The 20,423-nt window shown below is 38.7% G+C and overlaps 1 protein-coding gene across 1 annotated transcript in view; it reads left to right on the top strand.

Moving 5' to 3' along the window:
- tmem120b (transmembrane protein 120B) overlaps positions 1–20,423 on the top strand; it is a 43,305-nt gene that overhangs the window by 11,928 nt on the left and 10,954 nt on the right. Inside the window, exons 4-9 of the mRNA XM_052031962.1 lie at positions 960–1,019; positions 3,120–3,212; positions 9,436–9,525; positions 16,189–16,254; positions 17,356–17,417; positions 19,631–19,723. Of these exons, the coding sequence (XP_051887922.1) occupies positions 960–1,019; positions 3,120–3,212; positions 9,436–9,525; positions 16,189–16,254; positions 17,356–17,417; positions 19,631–19,723 (464 nt within the window). The remainder of the gene's footprint in view (positions 1–959; positions 1,020–3,119; positions 3,213–9,435; positions 9,526–16,188; positions 16,255–17,355; positions 17,418–19,630; positions 19,724–20,423) is intronic.

Below are 20,423 nucleotides of genomic sequence, written 5' to 3'. Positions count from 1 at the left end.
ATAAACACTAGCTTTGCCAGCAATGCCCAGAGCCTGAAAAATGTTCCTTTTTAGAAAATTAAAAGTTATTAATGTTGGGTAACAAGGTGCCTTGCAAAGTAGTTTAGTGGGAAGTAATGGAGCTTGCGTTATCTTGCAGACAATGTGTTTTCTTGCATAGAACACTACAGTGCAGAAAACAGGCCATCCAGCCCTTCTAGTCTGTGCCGAAACTTTATTCCACTAGTCCCATTTACCAGCACCCAGTCCATAACCCTCCAGACCTCTCCCGTCCACGTATCTTGCACTTAGTACATTCCATGTCCCTTCTCCTAGTCTGTATATCTGGATAGTAAATGTTGCTAAAAGGAGAACTGTGAGCAAGTTTAATTTGATCTGAAACTAATGTAGAAACTTCCACTTAGATCACTAAAAAAAAGGTTGTGAGTAGCTTCGCTGCTCTAGTGCAACCAGTTGGAATACTCCATCACTACTGGGAATCGCTCACATAGCACTTACAATTAAACTACCTCCTTTATGATTTCGTGATGTTTTTGATCATTACACTCGTGAAATAGTTTTAATATCTGGCTGTCAGATTCGATCTTCAAAAAGACAAATAGGAAGAAATTGAGGAATAATCTTTTAATTTGAGCTATTTGTGATGATATATGAAATGCCTTGGTGACTTTGTAAAAAAAAAAATCTTGAATGTGAATGTCACAAAACTCCCTGGGTATTTCTTGACTCATTGTAATAAAAAATGTTTTTGCTCAAGGTATTAGCCAAGATACATTATTTTGAAATATTAATTGATGTACAGTCACATTGGATCCTTTATCCATTGTGTAAATTAGTAGTCTTTAATTGTGCAGTTGATTTGAGGTAATCAAATGTTTTGTTTTGTCTGTGACAATCCTAATATTCAGTGACCAGTAAAAATCCAACACAGTTCATTGTGTTTTCTTTTTCTCTTTCAGGCTGTACTTAAACCTGGTGCTTGGAAATGTGAATGTAACTCTTTTCAGCAAGCAGGCTAAGTAATACCAATTTGCAGTTTGATCTGTGTTTGGCAACTGCTAGCATGTTTTCCAAAGCTCTTGATCACTTCTCTGACTAGCAAAATATAGTTTGTTTATCTTTTTTTTTGTTTTAAGCTTCTCCCAATATGATTGTGTGGATGCAAACAGCTGATTTGCATTCATCTTGTCCAAGAAACCATTTTTGAGTTAAAGTATATCAGTGAAATGTTTAACTAGAGCTTGACAAGTGAGTCCAATCCTACACTTGCTTTTTCTAATTGTTAGGCTAGTGTTCCAGCTTGTGTTTACCTATTTATCAAAGTTCTATGACAAGGGATTTCTTGAGCTTAGGGCAATGAAAGCTGAAGGTGCCTGCTGACATTTCCAATTACAGTTCCACCAGAAAGGAAGAATAACATGTGAGGTTTGTAGGGCTGAAGTATTTGGCAGATATGGGAGGATCTGAAGCTGTGGAGGGATTTGGCAGCTCTCATAATTTACAAGGCCATTCAAGGTAGTTATGTTTGCTATCCTTTTGCTTAAAATTCCTCAACAAATACTGGCTCTGTTGAGAGGCAGGAAATACAATCTATTTCTTGATGCTCATCACTTGCTTCCTGTTCTTTTGCAGAAGTCACAGACTAAATCTGCCACAAGAAATTTTGACTTGGTCATAAGTACCCGATTCATAATGTCTAATGTTAAATCTGTCTGGAACTGAATATGAACTATTCTAAATGTGAAGCTTTTATTTCTTCAAGTTTTAATTATTGTAGCTTTCAAACACTTAATTAAAAGGAAGTACATTTCTGTGTGCCTTGGCATTGAACTCACTGATTCCAATTATTCTTTCCCATATGTCCTTGTTATTAAATTCACAACCCTTCAATCCGCTTGATTAAGTGGATGCATGTTGCCATATTCACTTGGGTTGCAGATGTTCTGTTTCTGTTACTGCAACATATTTGTATTTCATTTTCAGCAGCTTACATGCAAAATAATTTTTTAAAAATCGAAGAGCAAACCTAATTTACATATAGTTAAGTGCCCAGATGCAGCAACATTTGTCTCATAATCTCAGTTTATTATAACTAAACAATTGATTTATTTTTTGAAACTCGAGAGATTAAGAACATTGGCACATATCACAGTATACATCTGACTTTCTTTTCAATGATAAATTTATCTCTCACACAAGTACGTGTATCCAAGTTTTTACTTTTTTAATTATATTTCCTTATGACGTGAGGTAATTTAATTAATCAAGTCTATGCTGGCTCTCGGAGCAAAACCATTAATCACATTCCTTGATTTATTTCCCTGTAACCTATTCTCTCACTTCGGACCATTAAGAGCCAACCCACCCCTCCCCAGCAATTCACCTACCACTGACATACACAAGGAGTGATTTGCATTTGGCAATTTGCCTAACAACCAGCATGTCTTTGGCATGTGGGAAGAAATTAGAAACCCACACATTCATAAGGAGAACATGCAAATTCCCCACAAAGCACCAGCGATCAGAATTGAATGTGGGTCATAGAACTATTTACATGTGATAGATAACTCTTTTGTCAGTTTTTCTTTAAGTTAATATCATAGTCTTTTAGTTTACCCTGGAAGTGCAAAGTGCAATCCCCTTCTCTGTAGGAGAATGGTCCAATTCTGTTTGCCACAATTCACAATAACAAAAAAAGTTTTATACTTACTCACATACTAAACAATGGCTGGACATAACTTGTTTATTATGCAGTTTGAAGATATGCCTAGTGAAGATTTGAACATGCAATAGGCCCTGCTGGTGGTTGGTAAATTTAGGTGAAAGGCAACTTGTCAAAGCTTCGGGCATTTGCTTTGTAGACCACCTTAATAAAATCATACGGTATCATCCGCCCTCAAAGATCTGAAATATTGCTGATTGGATTTCGATGGTTGAATGTATGATCAGCTTTGAAAGCTTTTTTAATTTAATGCAAAACATATATCTGAGACCTTAAATTTGAGAACACTGAGTTTGTTTTATCAGAAACCAAATTTAAAGAAGGATACTAACATTTTTAAAAAAACTAGGTAATTTTTTGTTCCATTTACACTATTGCTAATTTTTTTTGTTTTCAGATTTGCTTACAAAGATGAATATGAAAAGTTCAAACTTTATCTGACGATCATCTTATTGCTTGGTGCAATATCTTGCATGTTTCTGCTGAATAGGTAAGAATTTTTTTTAATCTATCCTTGAATTGGAGGGCAACTGCAAACTTACTTCGTTTAATTTGGACCCGCTCCCAGCTTTCTGCATTGGCCAGGTGCACTCGAAGTTCCCTAACACACCAGCAATCTGCTTTCCTTCCAGTTGGAAAAATAGAATTCCATATTACTGCAATGAATTTTCTCAGTCTTTTGTGAACCCTGGTTATGGAGCAATATGATTGTAACTTCCTGTCCATACAAACCTGAATTGGGTTTACTCAAATCGAATCTGCTTCTGACCTTGTTCTTGCTAAACAGAGGAAAATTTCTTTGCAGCAGTTTGGGCAAAACTCAGTTGAGGATCTTGTGTTTAAAGGGATAAGTTTGCAATCTAATAGATTCCATTTTTTTAATTTCAATTCTTGTCTCTTTGAGATTACAATTAATGTAATTTTTTTGTTGGTATAGTTTTTGTTCTGTAAAAGTTCCTCTTTGATGTATATGTAATTTGATAAATGCAAAGGACAATATTCAAATAGAAAAGCTGAGTGGACAGCATACAGATGGTTAATCTGAATTGATTTATTTTTATTTGGTTTGATTTTCAAATCTATGAAATCAGTTTTAAACATCACCAAGGATGGAAAACTAGATTAGATCATCTGCATGATGTACACGCTGCCCAATTTATTGTTTTATTATTCAAGGCAATAGGAGGAAAAATTGGGCAAGTTATATAAGAAGTGGCTAGTTCTCGACTATTAGCATTTTGTTGGAAATGTGCCCTTTGGTATTTAAATGTTTTTCTAAAAGTTCCTTGGGTGTCAATGCTGTCTTTGATCTGTAATGAATTGCATGTTTCTGCACACTAATTGGTTATGTGATCTGAAGTTCCATTGGTATCAATAAAATTGATGTTGGAATTCTGGGCTAAGGAAGCTGACTAGGCTGCCATCCAGACGTTTGCAGGAAGGTTCATGATTGGAAAGAGATTGGGCTTGGTCATATCTAGGTTCATATAAGTAAAATTGCTACTTAAAAGGTACCAGAGGACTGCTATTATCCTTGGAATTGCAGATTTTATCTTTATTTCCTTTGAAACTTGAGAAATTTGGTAAACAATAAATATATTTTCACATCTCCCCTGCCCCCTAGTGGTGACAGCACTTGGACTAGCTTGTCTGTTTTGGGAGCCTGGTATCCAGCATGTAAACAACTTGGCCTGCCCACTAGTTAATATCACAGCTTGCATGTTGTCATTGGAACAAGTGTAAGATGGAGATGAATTTCTGAGGAGGGTATTTATTCCATTGTCCCTCCCAATTGATGGAGTCAAAGGCTTTAAGGGTGAAAAAGACCATGTATGGTGGCTGTTGCTGCTCACTGCATTTTTCTTGGAGTTGTCTATCAGTACAGAGCACATCCTCTGCCTCCTGGTTGGACAGGATCCACACTGTGATTTCAGTAGCAGGTCTTCAGCCTCTGGGAGAAGATGGTTAAGGAGGAGCCTGGTGATGACATTCCTCTGGCAGACATCAGAGAGACCCTTCTCTAGTTACTACAGTCAGGCATGTCTCTTTTCTTGAAGATGGTCACAATTATGGTATCCAAGGTCCCATTAAATATCCATCTCTATAGATATGGGAGTTGAGGCTGTGGATTTGTGATGGAACCTTTGTTGGTAAATTTTAGGATTTCAGTGGAGATGACTTTGGCTCCCAAGGCCTTGTTATTTTTGATTTAGAATATGACCTTCTCACCATTTTGTTGGTTAGGGGTGGCAGCAAAGTTGACATAAATAGGCTGCTGTAGGATAAAGTTTTGTGTTCTTGTCAAGGACAACTGTGATTGAGGAATTCTTTGGAGTTTTCCACCCAGGGGCCATTAACAGCCTCTCTGTCCCTGATGAGTTCACCCATGTTCCTGGATATTGGTATTGTAAGTGGTTTTTACAGTACCAAATAGCCCACATGTCATGGTCATGGACAAGTTGTTGAGATTCCTGTGCTCTCGCCATCCACCATCTCTTTAGGTCCCAGGTTTTTTGTTGGACGTTACCTTCAGGTGTCTGTAAAACTGTTCCTTTTCCATTGAGGAAAGATGAAGCTTACAAATCAGGTGTGCCTCGTGTTTGTGGTTAATTAACTCTGATCCTTCTGGTCATTCTCGTCAACCAGTCCCGATGGATCTTGTTAGAGAGTCCTAGGGTCTCTTCACAAGTGCCAATTATGTGGATTTCAAGGCAGCTTCTAAGTGGTGGCCACCTGTCCCTGTGGGTTGAGAGTTATCAGTTTCTGTATATCCTTGCAACATTGAAGGAGGCCATTATGGCTCATCAAGTCCATGTTGGTCATGGTGGAATCTCATTCCCCAACTAATTTTCCCTGTAATCTATACTCCCCATGTTCCCATCAAACCCCCACAAATCATTGGGGACGTTGCCATGATGTCTTGTGCTTGTCTCTCTGAAACAGGACATCTGTTGATGCATTTTATCAAGAGAAGGATCCTGTTGGAGTTGATCTTCCCTGCTCCTTTCTTGCCAGTCACATCTTGCAAGAGGTTTGCTTCCCTTCTAACCCTGGTGTTGATGTCAGGGGATCAGTTTGTCTCCCTTTGGGATGCAAACCAGGATCTTTACAAGATTGGAGTAGCAATCCTCCTTGCCCTAATCTGAAGTTTCCAGAGTTGGGTGTATGCAGTGATGACCTGTCCTTTGTGTAATACTCAATGTGGCAATATCAAATTGTCTGAGTTGCTGAGCTATGGTAGCAGAATGGCATTTGTCTGTCACTGTTGGGCTTTTCCATGAGCATTCTGAGAATCCAAGTCCCAGATTTCACATTGTAGAGTTGAAGTGTCATGTGGGTAACTTCCTTTAACCTGTGGCAGCTGTTGCACATCAGTTGTCACACAAGCTTTACAGAGCAAGGTGTTGATCCAAGAGGTAATAGATGACTGGAGACCAGGCTCTGCAGCATGGTTAACACTCAGCATGTGTGCATTTGCTCACACACAGCCACTTCTATGGAGTTGCTTGCAGTCTCCCATCTTGTCCTCATTTTTGTCCACATTCTCAGCTATGCTCTGATTACCATTTCTGAACCTGTCAGAGTCGGGTTTATTATCACCGACGTACATCGTGAAATGTGTTGTTTTGCGACAGCAGTACAGTGCAAGACATAAAGACGTAAAAATTACTATAAGTTACACAAATAAATAGTGCAAAAGAGGAATAACGAGGTAGTGTTCATGGACCATTCAGAAATCTGATGGCAGAGGGGAAGAAGCTGTTCCTGAAACATTGAGTGTGGGTCTTCAGGCTCCTGTACCACCTCCCCGATGGTAGTAATGAGAAGAGGGCGCGTCCCAGGTGCTAAGGGTCCTTAATGATGGATGCCACCTTCTTGAGGCATCGCCTCTTGAAGGTGTCCTCGATGTGCCTGTGATGGAGCTGGCTCAGTCTACAACCCTCTGCAGCCTCTTTTGATCTAGAACATTGGAGCCTACATACCAGGCGGTGATGCAACCAGTCAGAATGCTCCCCACTGCACATCTATAGAAATTTGCAAGAGTGGTGACGTACCAAATCTCTTCAAACTCCTAATGAAGTAGAGCTGCTGGCATGCTTTCTTTGTGATTGTATCAGTGTGTTGGACCCAAGATAGATCCTCTGAAATGTTGACACCCAGGAACTTGAACCTGTGATCTCTGTCTTGGAGGCCAACGTCAGAACATTGTTCAGGAGGGTGAACCCTCGCAAGGCATCAGGCCCCAACGGTGTACCTGACAGGGTACTGAAAATCTGTGTCAGACAGTCGGCTGGAGTATTCAAGGATATCTTCAACCTCTCACTGCTGCAGTCAGAGGCCTAACTGTATATCGCTTCCATTCTTCGTTTCTGGTTCAGGCTATGCACTTATCAGTCCCTGAGTAACCCCCTCCCCCAACCAAAGCTCTAATGCACACCTAACCACTTTATAAAATGCTCCATCTTTCCTCCCTTTCCACCAAAGGGATAACCTCCATTATTCCCACATCCATTTTCCATTTGCCACATCATTACCCATTCACTTAACCTGTGTATATCTTGCAGAAACTCCTCTGCACCATTGTTACAGCTTTGTATCAACAAACTTTGATATATGGCAATTAATCTCACTTAAATCATTGATTATAGATTGCGAACAGCTGGAGCCCCAGTACAGATCTCTGTGGCACCCACTGGTCATGGCATTCCAACCCAAAAATGATCTGTTTATTCCCACTGTTTTCTGCTAATTAACAATCCTCAGCCCATGACGATATATTACCCCAATATCATGTGCCCAGGGATTGTTTAATACTGGCTATGGTATCTCCTGAAAGTTCAAATCCACCGCATGAGCTGGTTTGCCTTTACCCGTTCTGTTAGTTATATTCTCAAAAAAAAATTCTGGCGGATTTGTCGAACAGGATTTCTTTCATAAATCCATGCTGACTCTGTCCAATTGTACTACAATTGTCTCCTTTCTACCTCCTCCTTAATAGATTGCAACATTTTCCCTATGACTCATGTAAGTAGTGGGAGTATATGTGCCCTCTTCCAATCTGTGAGAACTATTCTAGAGGCTATAGAATGTTGGAAGGTGACCACCAGTGTATCCATTATCTCTATATCTACCCTAGGTGGTATGTCATCTCGTCCCGAGGATTTGTTGCCTTTCGGGCCAGTCATTAGTCCAAACCTAATCTCTCTGAGCTCCTTATTTGGACTAGACCTACTGTTCTACATGTCTTCAGACAGAAAATATTTATGTAATTTCACTGTCATTTTCTTACTTTCCCAAAGTAATTTATCCTGTCCTAATCTTCAAGGAACCCATCTTAACTTCTTATCTTTACCTTTTTCTACATATCTATCAAAGTTTGCTGTCTATTTTGTTTCTCAATAGCCTTTTCTTGTATTCTACTTGGTGATGTCCTGTCCTCCATTACTAAATTCTGATATTTTCCCAATTCTTGAGCTGGCTTTTTATTGATAATGTTATAAACCTTTTCCTTTTAGTCTTATACAGTCTTTAACTTCTGGTAGCTTGGCCAGTCCACTTTTCCTGATGGGTTTTTATGCTTTTAAAGGGATATATGTGACTATATTTTAATGGTCATATTTATTTATAGGACTTTACATTTTTTTTAGTCATATAGTCATATAAATAATTTAAATGTTAGCCATTGCTTGTTCATGTCCTACCTTTTGATGTAATTTCCCAGTAGCCAACTCCAGTCTTATGCCTTTTGTAGCTTGTTTCATTTGTATTTAAATCCCTGGTTTCAGATTAAGCTAAATCTTTTAAGAATTCTATTATATTATGATTACTATTCCCTAAAGTCCCCTTAACTACCATATTCTCAATTAATCCTTTACTCATTACACAATACTAGATCTAAAGTATCCTGTTTTGTTTGATTCCTCAACATGCTCATGCATGAAACCATCTCGTACACTCCATGAATCTGTCCTCCACATTATTACTGATAATTTGGTATACAGAATCTAAAAGGAGATGGAAGCCCCCTATGATTGTATAATAATGTTGTATAAGGAGGATTTCTGGGAATTAAGGTTCTCCTTATGGCTGTCATAATTTAGGAGGATAACTAGAAATTACAGGAATAGCCCAGATAAAAGAAATTCCTCCATGTTGCAAAAACCAACAAAAGAAAACCCTTAAATTCATCGCATGTGTATTCTAGTTAACAAATATTTTCCAGTGTGAGCCTCCTTTCTAAGGTGACTACATCTAATTGATAATAAACAGTAGGTGAGTTCATATGTGTCAAGAGGCTACAGGTAGAGTATTGTAGCTCTAATATTTTGTTGCCAGAAAGTAAATATATTCTAACTGTTTTCTACTAAATTGTTGTCTACTAAGTTCAAGATGAGACGCACACACTTAGTTCATCACTAAAGTATCCTCACTTGAGTGGACATGGGTATCATGGATGGGAAAAAATTGTTTCAGAACTGTTGATAAGCAAGGATGTAGAAGTATCCACATTCTTGGCAGTAAATCCACCAAGAATACAAATGGATTGTGTTGCTTGGTGGAAGAGTAGAATGGATTGCAATATATACTTGTGCTCATAAAAGCAGAAAATATTTTCTTCAAATTAATTTTTGAATGTACATCCTCAATTGTCCAAGCTGTTTTAGAGTTCAATTCCTACTCTTCTGGTAACATTTGCACTTTTTTTCTCCCAGGGTAATTGATGAAATATTTAACTTCCTGTTAGTCTGGTATTACTGCACCTTAACAATAAGGGAGAGTGTTCTTATCAGCAATGGATCAAGGTAAAATGACACTTTGGTTTCTGATGCTTTTTAATTAAAACTAGAATTCTACATACTACAGAATGCTGCATATTTCAGAAGGAATATTTGAATTTAATAATTGTGCTGCTATTTAGGCTAAAAGCTATAAACTACCCATGTTTTTTTTGTTATTTTAAAATTGTTAACATTATTAGAGAATGTGAATTTAATGCAATATTTAAAAATGTTTATAACTGCATGTTGCGTCAAAAGGTTGTTCGACATTTATCTTAAATAGGACAATTGAGATACTTCCCTCTCAACATATGCTGATATTGTTTTTGTTTCAGGACTGATCCTGTCTCACTACCGTATCACTTATTGATTTGATTGGCTATCCTAATTATCTATACAGCCAATGCTGGAGTATCTTCAACCTTTCCTCCCACCCATCTCCAGTTACAATCCTTGATATAATGATGTTAATAAAGTCTAGACAATGAATACATCAATATAAGTCAATCTTCAATGAAAAGATGGATTAAAGAAGTTTAGACATGCAGATGCAAGGATTTGAAACACCAGGATTCATCAACATTGGATGGTTCCATCTGTGTTCCTGACAAAACAACTTGTGCAGTTACCTGAACCATTATTCACTTGAGAGGATCTGTCAGCTGCAGTAATTCGGCATAAGAATTGTGAAAACACTTAATAACTGATAATCATTACTGGAAATAATAACTGACAATCATTACTGGAAATTTATTTCTGCCCCCTACACCACCTCCCCTGATACTTATAATGTAACATGTACTTCCACTTTATCAACTTTTCATCCCAGGAGCTACCACCAGGAAACGTTACATTAGTCTTATTTTTAAAAGTGGAGGCAAGAGCAGACTCCACATGTACTATCCCGTCCACAGCAATCAGCTACGTGGAAACTGCATGATGTTTACACCCACTCCCAGTTTTGCATTTATCTGCCAGGAGTTCCCAAATACTGGAGACCTAAGAGACTGCAGATGCTGGAATCCGGAGCAACATTCAATCAGCAGAGGAATTCAGCAGATCAAGCAGCAACCCTGCATCATTACTCCTCGATCCATTGAGTTCCTCCAGTAGATTGTTTGCTACTCCCAAATACTGAATTGCTTTTTATTTACTTAGTTTTTAGTCTCCAATTTGCTAAAAGGTACACTCTGTAGTCTCCCAACAAGTTTCTGAAGCATTGTAAATTCTAATGCTTCTGCAGTCCACAGTACTCCAAGTTCTCTCTACTGTCAACAGTACAATCCCGGTTTAGATTGGCAGAGAAGCTGGGAGCATACTTCATGCCTGCCATTTTGCCTGAGTGGAAAATTTGTCCTCTCTCCTAATGTGGTTTTTACACCAACAACTTGCCAATTAGTGAAAGAACTATAACTGCCTGTCAGTTGTCTTGACCCCATAGAACACAAAGCCATTTCCCTTAATAGTATTCACTTGTATGAGCTTGCCAAGTGTGAACTACTTCTAGAAAAGCCTAGGTGAGAGTCTTGAAGATTTGATTCACTATATAATAAACCATAGTTGGAGCTCTTTTTTTAACATGTAGCTTTGATGTGCCAGTGTTGGTAATGATGGCCGTTACATAAATTACCAAATACAAAGAGTTGGTACATTATAATCCTTAATGTGTGCACTTGCCATTACTGGATTGAGCATGATAAATACAAATTTTAAATCAGTGAGTTTTTTAAATCTATGTTCATAAGCCAATAGGGAATGGATGATCCCTTAATGTGAAATGAACTTAGAGAAAATATGTTGTGTTATTCTAAGCTCAAGTGAAATAACACAACTTTTGTGTTGGCTGCTTCAATACTTAATCAAGTGAAATGCTGAGAAGCATGGACTAAGAGCACTGAGATTATCTGGTGATCTTGGCCAGAGAGGCAAAGTAGGTTAAAAAGCCAGCTCCATGAATTAAGGAAGTGAAATTGGACAAAGCTGTAAACTACTAAACCGGAACCCTGTTTTGTGCTCTCTCCTCAGAACACTGATTTGCTTTTGTGTCTTTAAGTCCTCCAGTATTCATTCATAAGTACAAACTCCCATGTACTTTTGTGTTTTTTTTAAAGAAAAAAGCATTGAATCAGGCTGTGCACTACTGAGCTGGAGTTCTGGCACAATTTCTTGCTTTCTACTCGTACTCTTTTTCCCACGCCGCCCCCCCCCCCCCAACCAGTTGCCCCATGGAGAGGCTGCCTATGTGAGGTAGTGTTAAGTGAGCTGGAACAAGTGATGTGACTGCTTAGTGCTGAGGTATTGTGCTTTACTGATGCCATCTGGCTGACCCTGTGAATGTGGGCCATTATTGGAGACTGTCAGCACCTTCTCCAGGTGTTGACAGATCACCAGATCCTCCTGTTGGATGTGATGGAAACTGCTGTCCACTTATCTTTGTTTGGCTGCACAGCTCTTGCCCAGCCCAGAGATTTCTTCATGGTATTAAGCTGAACAGGTAGCCTCTCCACATTGAGCTGTGGGGTGATCAGCAGCTAGATTTTGCTAAGTTCTCAGAACAGTGTGCAGTACTGGGAAGGACAGGAATTTGTGCTAGGTTTGTGATTACACCAGTGGTATCAGTAGTACATTTCTCTCTCTGCAACACTGCAACAATCCCATTTAGCACTGATTCCAATAGTGCTCTCATTTCTGTGAACACATTCTGCAGGTTAAGCGAGACGAGCTGTAATTACATGCATGTGGAGAAAGGTTCGCTGAAGATTGGTCCCAGTTGGCTGCAGTGTTCTCCTGACCTGAAAAGCCTAACAACCTTTTCTGTCAAAATGTTCACAAGTAATTGCCATTTGACCCCTATATGAGGAAAAAGTGATAAGCACCTGTGAAATTTTATCCTCTGCAAAGAGCTGATGACTTCAGGAGAAGATAGGATTTTTTTTAAAAACTTGGTTTATTCTGTCTTGTTTCTAGTGAGTCTGCAGAATAAAACTGCACAAGTTGAACATGATTTGACTAAACTAGATTTGTTTCAAGGTCTCCAGATGGCTGCTGTAGAAAGCTCAATAATGTGAATATAAATACTTATACAGTAGAGGGTGCTCTACTGAAACTTAACTCTCTAGATCATGCCAGAGAGAGCTTATTATATGTACAACCTACAAAATACTTTTTAAATGCTTAATACCAATGGAGAGTGCAGGAAATGTTATTTTCCCTCTGTACTAAGGCCTTTGATCATATTGAACCCAGTAATCCTCCAAGGATTTTTTCCCTTTAGTTTACACAGTTTTTGTGAATCTTTGGTGTGAACCTCTTCATAAAGCACTCTCATATTCCTTACTGCATGCATTCAGTTTATTTTGCCTTTTTCCAAGCAAAAGGCTGTGGTTCACAACTAGAGAAAGTAACTCACCCAGGCATAATTTGCATCAGTCCTGGACTAATTTTCCTACTTTGAATAAAATCTGTATTGGAATCCAAAGTAAAATTTTACTTGTCATCTTGTGTAGGAAAAAAAACAAAGGAGCAACTGTCAGTTGGAATTCTGTGGAACCTGGATGGAAATTGGGAATTCTGTCTTAAATTCCAATTGTAAATGTTTGCCCATATGTGACAATACAGCTTGTCTTGCTTTCATTTATGTGATGGGTGTTCTGCAGCTATTCTGCAATGTTAGGGCAGAATTGAGTGTCTAATAAGAAATGAAAAAGATGTGGGCATCATCTCTGCTATCTCTGACTTTGAACAGCATGTATTGCAATTTAACCTATCCACGTTAAATTTTTAGAACCAATTTATTTCGAGTGCATTACAATGATGCAATGTCGAGGGTATAGTTGACTTTCCCAAACATGTCAATTCTTAAGTATTTAGATGCAAATGTATTTGTCTACAACAAATTTACAATACAACAATACTTCAGTTACTAAATTCTTTTATTTACATTAACAATGGAAATTTGTTAAACTGTAATTAGACTGTTCCATTACAGCTGACTCCTCAAATTTGCTCACAGCTGCTCAGTCCCATAATGCAAAGAAACTCCAGTCAACTCCATTACTATTAATAAAATTGTAAAATGTTTTGCAACTTCATTTTAAAAGTACAAAGTTACAGTGTTTCATAAAACAGGATAAAATGATACTAAGACATAAATTATGTGCATGTCATGCGCACTTTCAATTTTCACTATCGCACCCTGTTTCAGCTGGAAAATACATTTGGTCTGGACACTGCAAAATCCTGGAGGTCATATAGCTGATTGGGAATTGGATATATCTGAATATATTTTAATTATCCATAGCTGCCCAGACCTTTTGCTTTAATCTGCCATACCCCTAATTTTACCTGTATTGGTGTCAGTGAGCATGTCAATTTTCACCATGTATGTCAAGCCCCTGTACAGTTCTGTCCCCCGTCAGGAGGGCCTTGAGGCTCTCCACTTCTTTCCTGGCAATAGACCCCTTCACAACCACCCTCCTTTGTCTGGCAGAACTGGTACTCACCCCAACAACTTCTTTCAGCTCCTCCCACTTTCTCCAAACCAAAGGTGTATCCATGGGTACTCGCATGGGCCCCAGTTATGCCTGCCTTTTCGTTGGCTATGTGGCACAGTCCATGTTCTAAGCCTACACTGGTAATGCTCCACAACTCTTTCTCCACTACATTGACAACTGCATTGGTGCTGCTTCCTGCACCAATGCTGAGCTCTTCAATTTCATCAACTTTGCCTCCAACTTCCCACCCTGCCCTTTAAATTTAGTTGGTCCATCACCAACACCTCTCTCCCCTTTCTTGATCTCTCTGTCTCCATCTCCAGAGACAGATTATCCACCAACATCTTTTATAAACCTACCGACTCCCACAGTTACCTCGAGTACACCTCTTCCCACCCTGTCACTTGTAAGGATGCTATTTCCTTCTCTCAGTTCCTGTACCTCTCCTGTATCTGCTCTCATGATGAGGCTTTCCATTCCAGGATGTCTGAGATGCCCTTTTTCAGTAAACGGGGTTTCCCCTCCACCATTATCAATGCAGCCCTCGCCAGCATCTGCTCTACTTTCCGTACATCTGCCCTCACCCCGTCTTCCACCCCCCCCCCCCCATCCCAACATAACAGGGACAGGGTTCCCCTTGTCCTCGCCTACCACCTCACAAGCCTCCGCATCCAACACCTCATTCTCCGCAACTTCTGCCATCTCCAACGGGATCCCACCACCAGGCACATCTTTCCCTCCCCACCCCCCACCCTTTGCTTTCAACAGGGATCACTCTCTCTGCAACTCTCTTGTCCACTTGTCCCTCCCTACCGATGACCCTCCTGGCACTTATCTTTGCAACCGTGCAAAGTGCTACACTTGTCTCTACACCACCTCCCTCACCACCATTCAGGGCCCCAGACAGTCCTTGCAGGTAAGGTAGTGCTTCACCTGTAGATCTGAGGATGTCATTTATTGCATCTGGTGTTCCCAGTGCGGTCTCCTCTACATCGGTGAGACCCGATGCAGATTGGGTGACCGCTTCATCGAGCACCTTCGCTCTGTCTGCTGCAACAGCCAGGATCTCCCAGTGGCCAGCCACTTCAATTCCACTTCCCATTCCCATATTGACATATCTATCCATGGCCTCCTCTACTGCCACTTCAAGGCCAGATGCAGGAGCAACACCTCGTATTCCATCTTGGGAGTCTCCAACCTGATGGCATCAACATTGATTTCTCTAACTTCTGGTAACCCCCCCCCCCCCCCCGCCCCCTTTGTTTTCCCTCATTCTTGTGGCCCCCTCACCCCTTCTCTTTTCCCCTCCCCTGCATTCATGACCTGCCTATCACCTCCCGCTGGTTCCCCACCTCCTTCCCTTTATTCCACAGTCTCCTCTCCTATCAGATTCCTCCTTCTCTAGCCCTTTGCCTCTTCCACCTACCACCTCCCAGCTTCTCACATCATTCCCTTTCATCCTCCCGACCTACCTACCTTTGCTGTCTCACCTGCCAGATAGTGCTCCTCCCCCTCCCCCACCTTTTTATTCTGGCTTCTGCCCTCTTCCTTTCCAGTCCTGATGAAGGGTCTCGACCCGAAACGTTGACTGTTTATATCCCTCCTTAGATGCTGCCTGACCTGCTGAGTTCCTCCAGCATTATTTTGTGTATTGACGTCAATTACTCATTGTTTTTGTTCAGTATCAGTTTTAGCTGTGTGGTCAGTGGCAGCCAAAGAGCTATTGGGAAAATAACAAAAAGTGAACCTGATTTCCCTTTTCATGGACCTTCTAGTAATGCCAAATTTCCAAATCTTGTTAATTATGAACTCATGGTTGTGACAGATAATTGACCTACGCATCTGTTCTAAATTAAAGTTTAGGATTTGAAGTTGAATGTGCATGAATTGCTGTTGTTTGGATTGATGGTTTTAATAGTGTTATAACATTTCATAAGAAATTGCAAATCTTCCAGTATGGTAATATCTGCAGTTTTAAAAAGAAACTTTTATATTGGGTAGGCAAAGTGAATTTCAATTTTGTTTCCTTAATCATAGAATTATTTAAATTGTTAAAACTTCCATCATGCAGTACCAGAGAAATTGCATCTGTTATGATGCTTTTGTTTTGGAATTGTGCATACTGCATTGTAAGTGATTTGTTAATTTAGGCATTAACGTTTTACCCTTTTACTTTGTCTCTTTTATCTGATAGGATCAAGGGATGGTGGGTGTCTCATCATTATGTTTCTACGTTTCTCTCTGGGGTAATGTTAACATGGTAAGTCTCAAACTTTTATGGAGTAATGTTGGGGGGGGGGTTGGTGAAGTACCTTTTAAAACGTCCTAATATTTTGGGGAAAAATAGCCATTGACACAGTAAAAATCAAAGTAAAGTTGTCAACTCACTCCCCTCCCCAGTTATTCAGTGGATCGCTCCTCATGGTACTTTTCCATGGCATCAGAATTGCTCAAAATTCTATCTTCGGGTCTGCCCAATGTTGACCAGTCTTGACTCAAGTTATTGGGGCATTATAATTGGCAGCAGCACACCTAACTTGCAGAAAGCAAAGTGAATCTATATCCCTAATTGTGAACATCAGATGAAATTTTAGCACTTATTTCAAAGGGACTGGGTTACAAAGGGCTGAAAGGTATGTCACAGTTGTGTAAAAGTTTAGTAAAACCACAACTGGAGAACTGTATTCTGCTCTAGGATCCCAAAGGATTTTTGTCACAGAGACTGCAGTACAGTTTTGTTAGTATGATACCAAAATTAAATGGTTTAGTCTTAAAATTTAAAGTTGATCTGTTAAATAATAATGTCAGGAAGCACTTTTCACATTAAAAAGTAATGGAAATGTAGAACTGTATTCTTCCACTTTATATTTAATATATATATACCTTTTTCAAACTAAGGTTGGCAGATTATTATTGCACAGGGATATTGAGGAACATTGAATCAGATGGGTAAATAGTAAGATATGCAGCAGCTATGATCTATCTGAATTGCAAAACAGGAGTGTGTGACTGAATGGCCTACTCCAGTTTTAATGCCAGAATTACATTGAGCTGTTATACCTCCATAATCAATAGTTATTCATTCAGTATAAAACCTCACTTTCAAGATCCTCTTCAAGGTAATTGTTGTACAAGACTTTATTACCCAGTTAGAGTATCAAAAGCTAAAGAGTAGAGGTGAACATGCTGAGGCAGAATTTAAATGTTAAATTAAGCAAAGACCAGATTAGAAGCTGTTTTTACAGTATTTCTTTTATCTAGGTATTAAATTGCATACCTGCATACTAATGTAAATAATATTTCAGTTTGATGACAAGATGTATATCCATTCTTCTGAACTATTTATTTTTTTGTTTTTAAGGCCTAATGGGTTAATGTATCAAATGTTTCGCAGTCAATTTCTAGCATTTTCCATTTATCAGAGTAAGTATTTGATTTTTATCTTTTCTCTTGACTTTTGAAATTTATTACTGAGAGGTTTGTGCCACTTCTTGGAAAGGAAGAAGCTAGAGCAGTGAGATGTATCCATTAAGAAGCAGCTGCTTATTGGCCTTGCATCAATATAGAAATTTTTTGAATCATCTTGAGTTTAATGTGAATGGTTGGACGAAACTATAAAAATCAGGATAAATTAAATAATTAGAAAATACTGGAAACTATCAATGTTGGGTAGAATCCGTGGAGACTGAAACAGAATGGATCAGTAACCTTTCCATCAGAACTGAAAAAAGTTGAAGCTTTGTGTGCAAATCTAAAGGGAGAAGGGGCAAAGGGAAGATCTGTGGGATGGTAACAGAGACTGAATTGTTGACGGGGACTGCTGGAAGAGAGTGGTGAAGGCTTGAGATAAACAAAAGATGTGTCTGGTGAGGATATAAATTGTAGGTGATGAATAATTTCATATCTTATAAGATGACTTTTTTTTAAAAGAAAGCTGGCAGAAATGTGAGATCCAAGTTTTGAATGGCTGATTATGTTGAATTTAGTGCCAAGATCCTATCCATCACCACTCTTTCCAGTACATTAATGACTGTATCATTGCTGCTTCCTGCCCTCTTATCTTCTTGCTTTTTGGTTCCCAATTTCTATTCTGCTCCCACATGGTCCATCTTTAATTCAACTGTGTTTCCTCTTCATTGTCCCATCCCTATATCTTGTAAGGTATCATTCCATTTCTCAGTTTCTCTACGGTATTTATTCTTTCTGACCAGTGGTTTTGACATGTCTTTTTCTCTTCAACCATGACTACTAACAAAGCTTTGACTGCTGTATTTCATGTTTTGGGCAAGAGCAGAAATACAAGGATGAAGTTCAATCTTCTGATGATCCCACCACCAGATATCTCTATCCTTCCCTTCCCCTTTCAGCATCTGGAAAGGACAATTCACTTCTGGATGCTCTGGTTTGCACTTTCATCTGCACCAACACTCACTCCCCTCCTCACTGTGCCTTCCCATGCAATCATATGAAATGCAGCAACTGCCATTTTACCAACTCCTTTCTCCATCCACAGTCAAGCCACTTTTTCAGGTGAAATAGCAAGTCGTGTACTACTTCCAAATTATTGTACTATTTATTAATTTGGTGCTCATATTCTGGTCTCCTCTGCAGAGAAATACATGATTTGTATATTCTCTGGACGGTGGACTTCCTTAATCTTGATAGTTAGCCCTGTCCACTTGGAAATTAATCCCTTTTTTTTATTGTCAAAAGTTACCCATTTAATGTTCCATACCTGCAGGCAAAGTCTCTGACTTGCCTTGGCTGGAAGTTAAAGATGCAAGGAAAGATGCCTTGCTTTCCATTTCAGGTTCATGATTTTTCTTTTCACGACCAGTATTACTCTAAACTTGGGGAATATGCAATCAAGGAGTTTTCCACCTTTTTTAGCCTGTATGAAAACCAGTTAAGATTTTTAATATATGTTCATTTGGTTAGTTTTAGTCAGTAATTTAGATCAGTGATGATATAAATAATAAGTGAACAAGATCGTTATTTAGAGGAAAGATTCTAGTACTAAGTAAAATTCAAATATAGGAATGTTTGAAATGAAATGTCTGATTTGAAAAGCTAAGCTTATTCATAGGTTAAAACTTTTCAAATTAAACTAAATTTTAGTTTCTATCAGAGTTATAAATCACCTCCTTACTGATAGGAGTGATCATTGGTCACAATTAACCACAGCATTGCATTATATTCAAACTCTCTATTGTTTAACATAACAACCAGAGAAGTTCATTTGCTAGTGAACTAATGTCTTTAAACATACCCTACAAGTAGCAATCGCTGTCAGGTAAAGGCAGTTTGCTTAGCAAAAAAGAAAAGAAAATAGCAATGGTAATTTGGTAGCAATATTGCACTCTGGAGCAGTTTTATGTTTTTGGGGGAGGTGGGGGGGGAAGTTTGGGCATTGGAACAGAAACTTAGGTCAAACAATATTAACTAGAGAGAGCAGGTAACGTGGAATGAGAAAGTCTAAAGAAGATTTGAAGAAAACTTGAGTATATGGTAAGCAAAGTAGTTGGAAAACGCATTAAGACCCGGTAATAGTAGTAAAAACCATTGTCATTAGTTATATTGTGTGATGAGAATATATGACTTATGTTTTGCTTAATCTTAAATACATTTTCTTTTAGGTTGTGTGCAGTTCTTGCAGTATTATTACCAAAGTGGCTGTCTTTATAGATTGCGGGCATTGGGAGAAAGGGATCACATGGATCTTACAGTAGGTATGTGATGTGACATTAATTTGTTTACCTACAAACCTTAACTGTTTAAAATCTAACTACAGTTGCAAAAGAGAATAAAATGTTCTGTTTTCCCATACCTTTTGAGAGAAGGGAATGTGGACATCATGTGCTTTATCCCCCTTACGTACTAATTTATCAGTGTTGGCTGTTACGGTGTGTGATTTTTCTTTTTGTATTGAGTGGATTCTGAGTACTTTTCTTAGGTTTGATCCTGGTAAGAGTTACACAGCTAACTCTGTTTAATTATTGCTCATTTTCAAGATGTGGGCATTGGCTGTAAGGCTGATGTTTGTTATATATTCATAGCTGCCTTTCAGTAGTTTTTGAACTACTATATGTGAGGTACAAAATTTGATCTCCAGAGTCTGAAGGTTAATTAAATATTAATGTCCAACTGGTGTGCTGAGAAATTTTAGTTTTTACATTTTTTTTACTTTTCATTTTTGAATCAGTAAATTTAAGAAGTCGGAAGTTTTCTTCCTGTTTTGTTTTCAAAATTCAACCACAGAAAAGTACTTTATATCATAAATATATACATTCCTAGAATTCACTGATGCCTATCTTGACCTTTTGGCTTCTTGTCCTAATTTTAAAGTCATTTGTCACCATGTAATGCTGAACAGCATCCTTTTTTTGGAGTTGGTGAACAAAGGAAGAGTTACCAGGAAAGGAACAAAGG

Source organism: Pristis pectinata, chromosome 17 (genome assembly GCF_009764475.1).
Source record: "Pristis pectinata isolate sPriPec2 chromosome 17, sPriPec2.1.pri, whole genome shotgun sequence".
NCBI classification, from domain to species: domain Eukaryota; kingdom Metazoa; phylum Chordata; class Chondrichthyes; order Rhinopristiformes; family Pristidae; genus Pristis; species Pristis pectinata.
The sequence above is the reverse complement of the archived record's forward strand: the minus strand, read 5'-3'. Positions and strand labels throughout refer to the sequence as shown.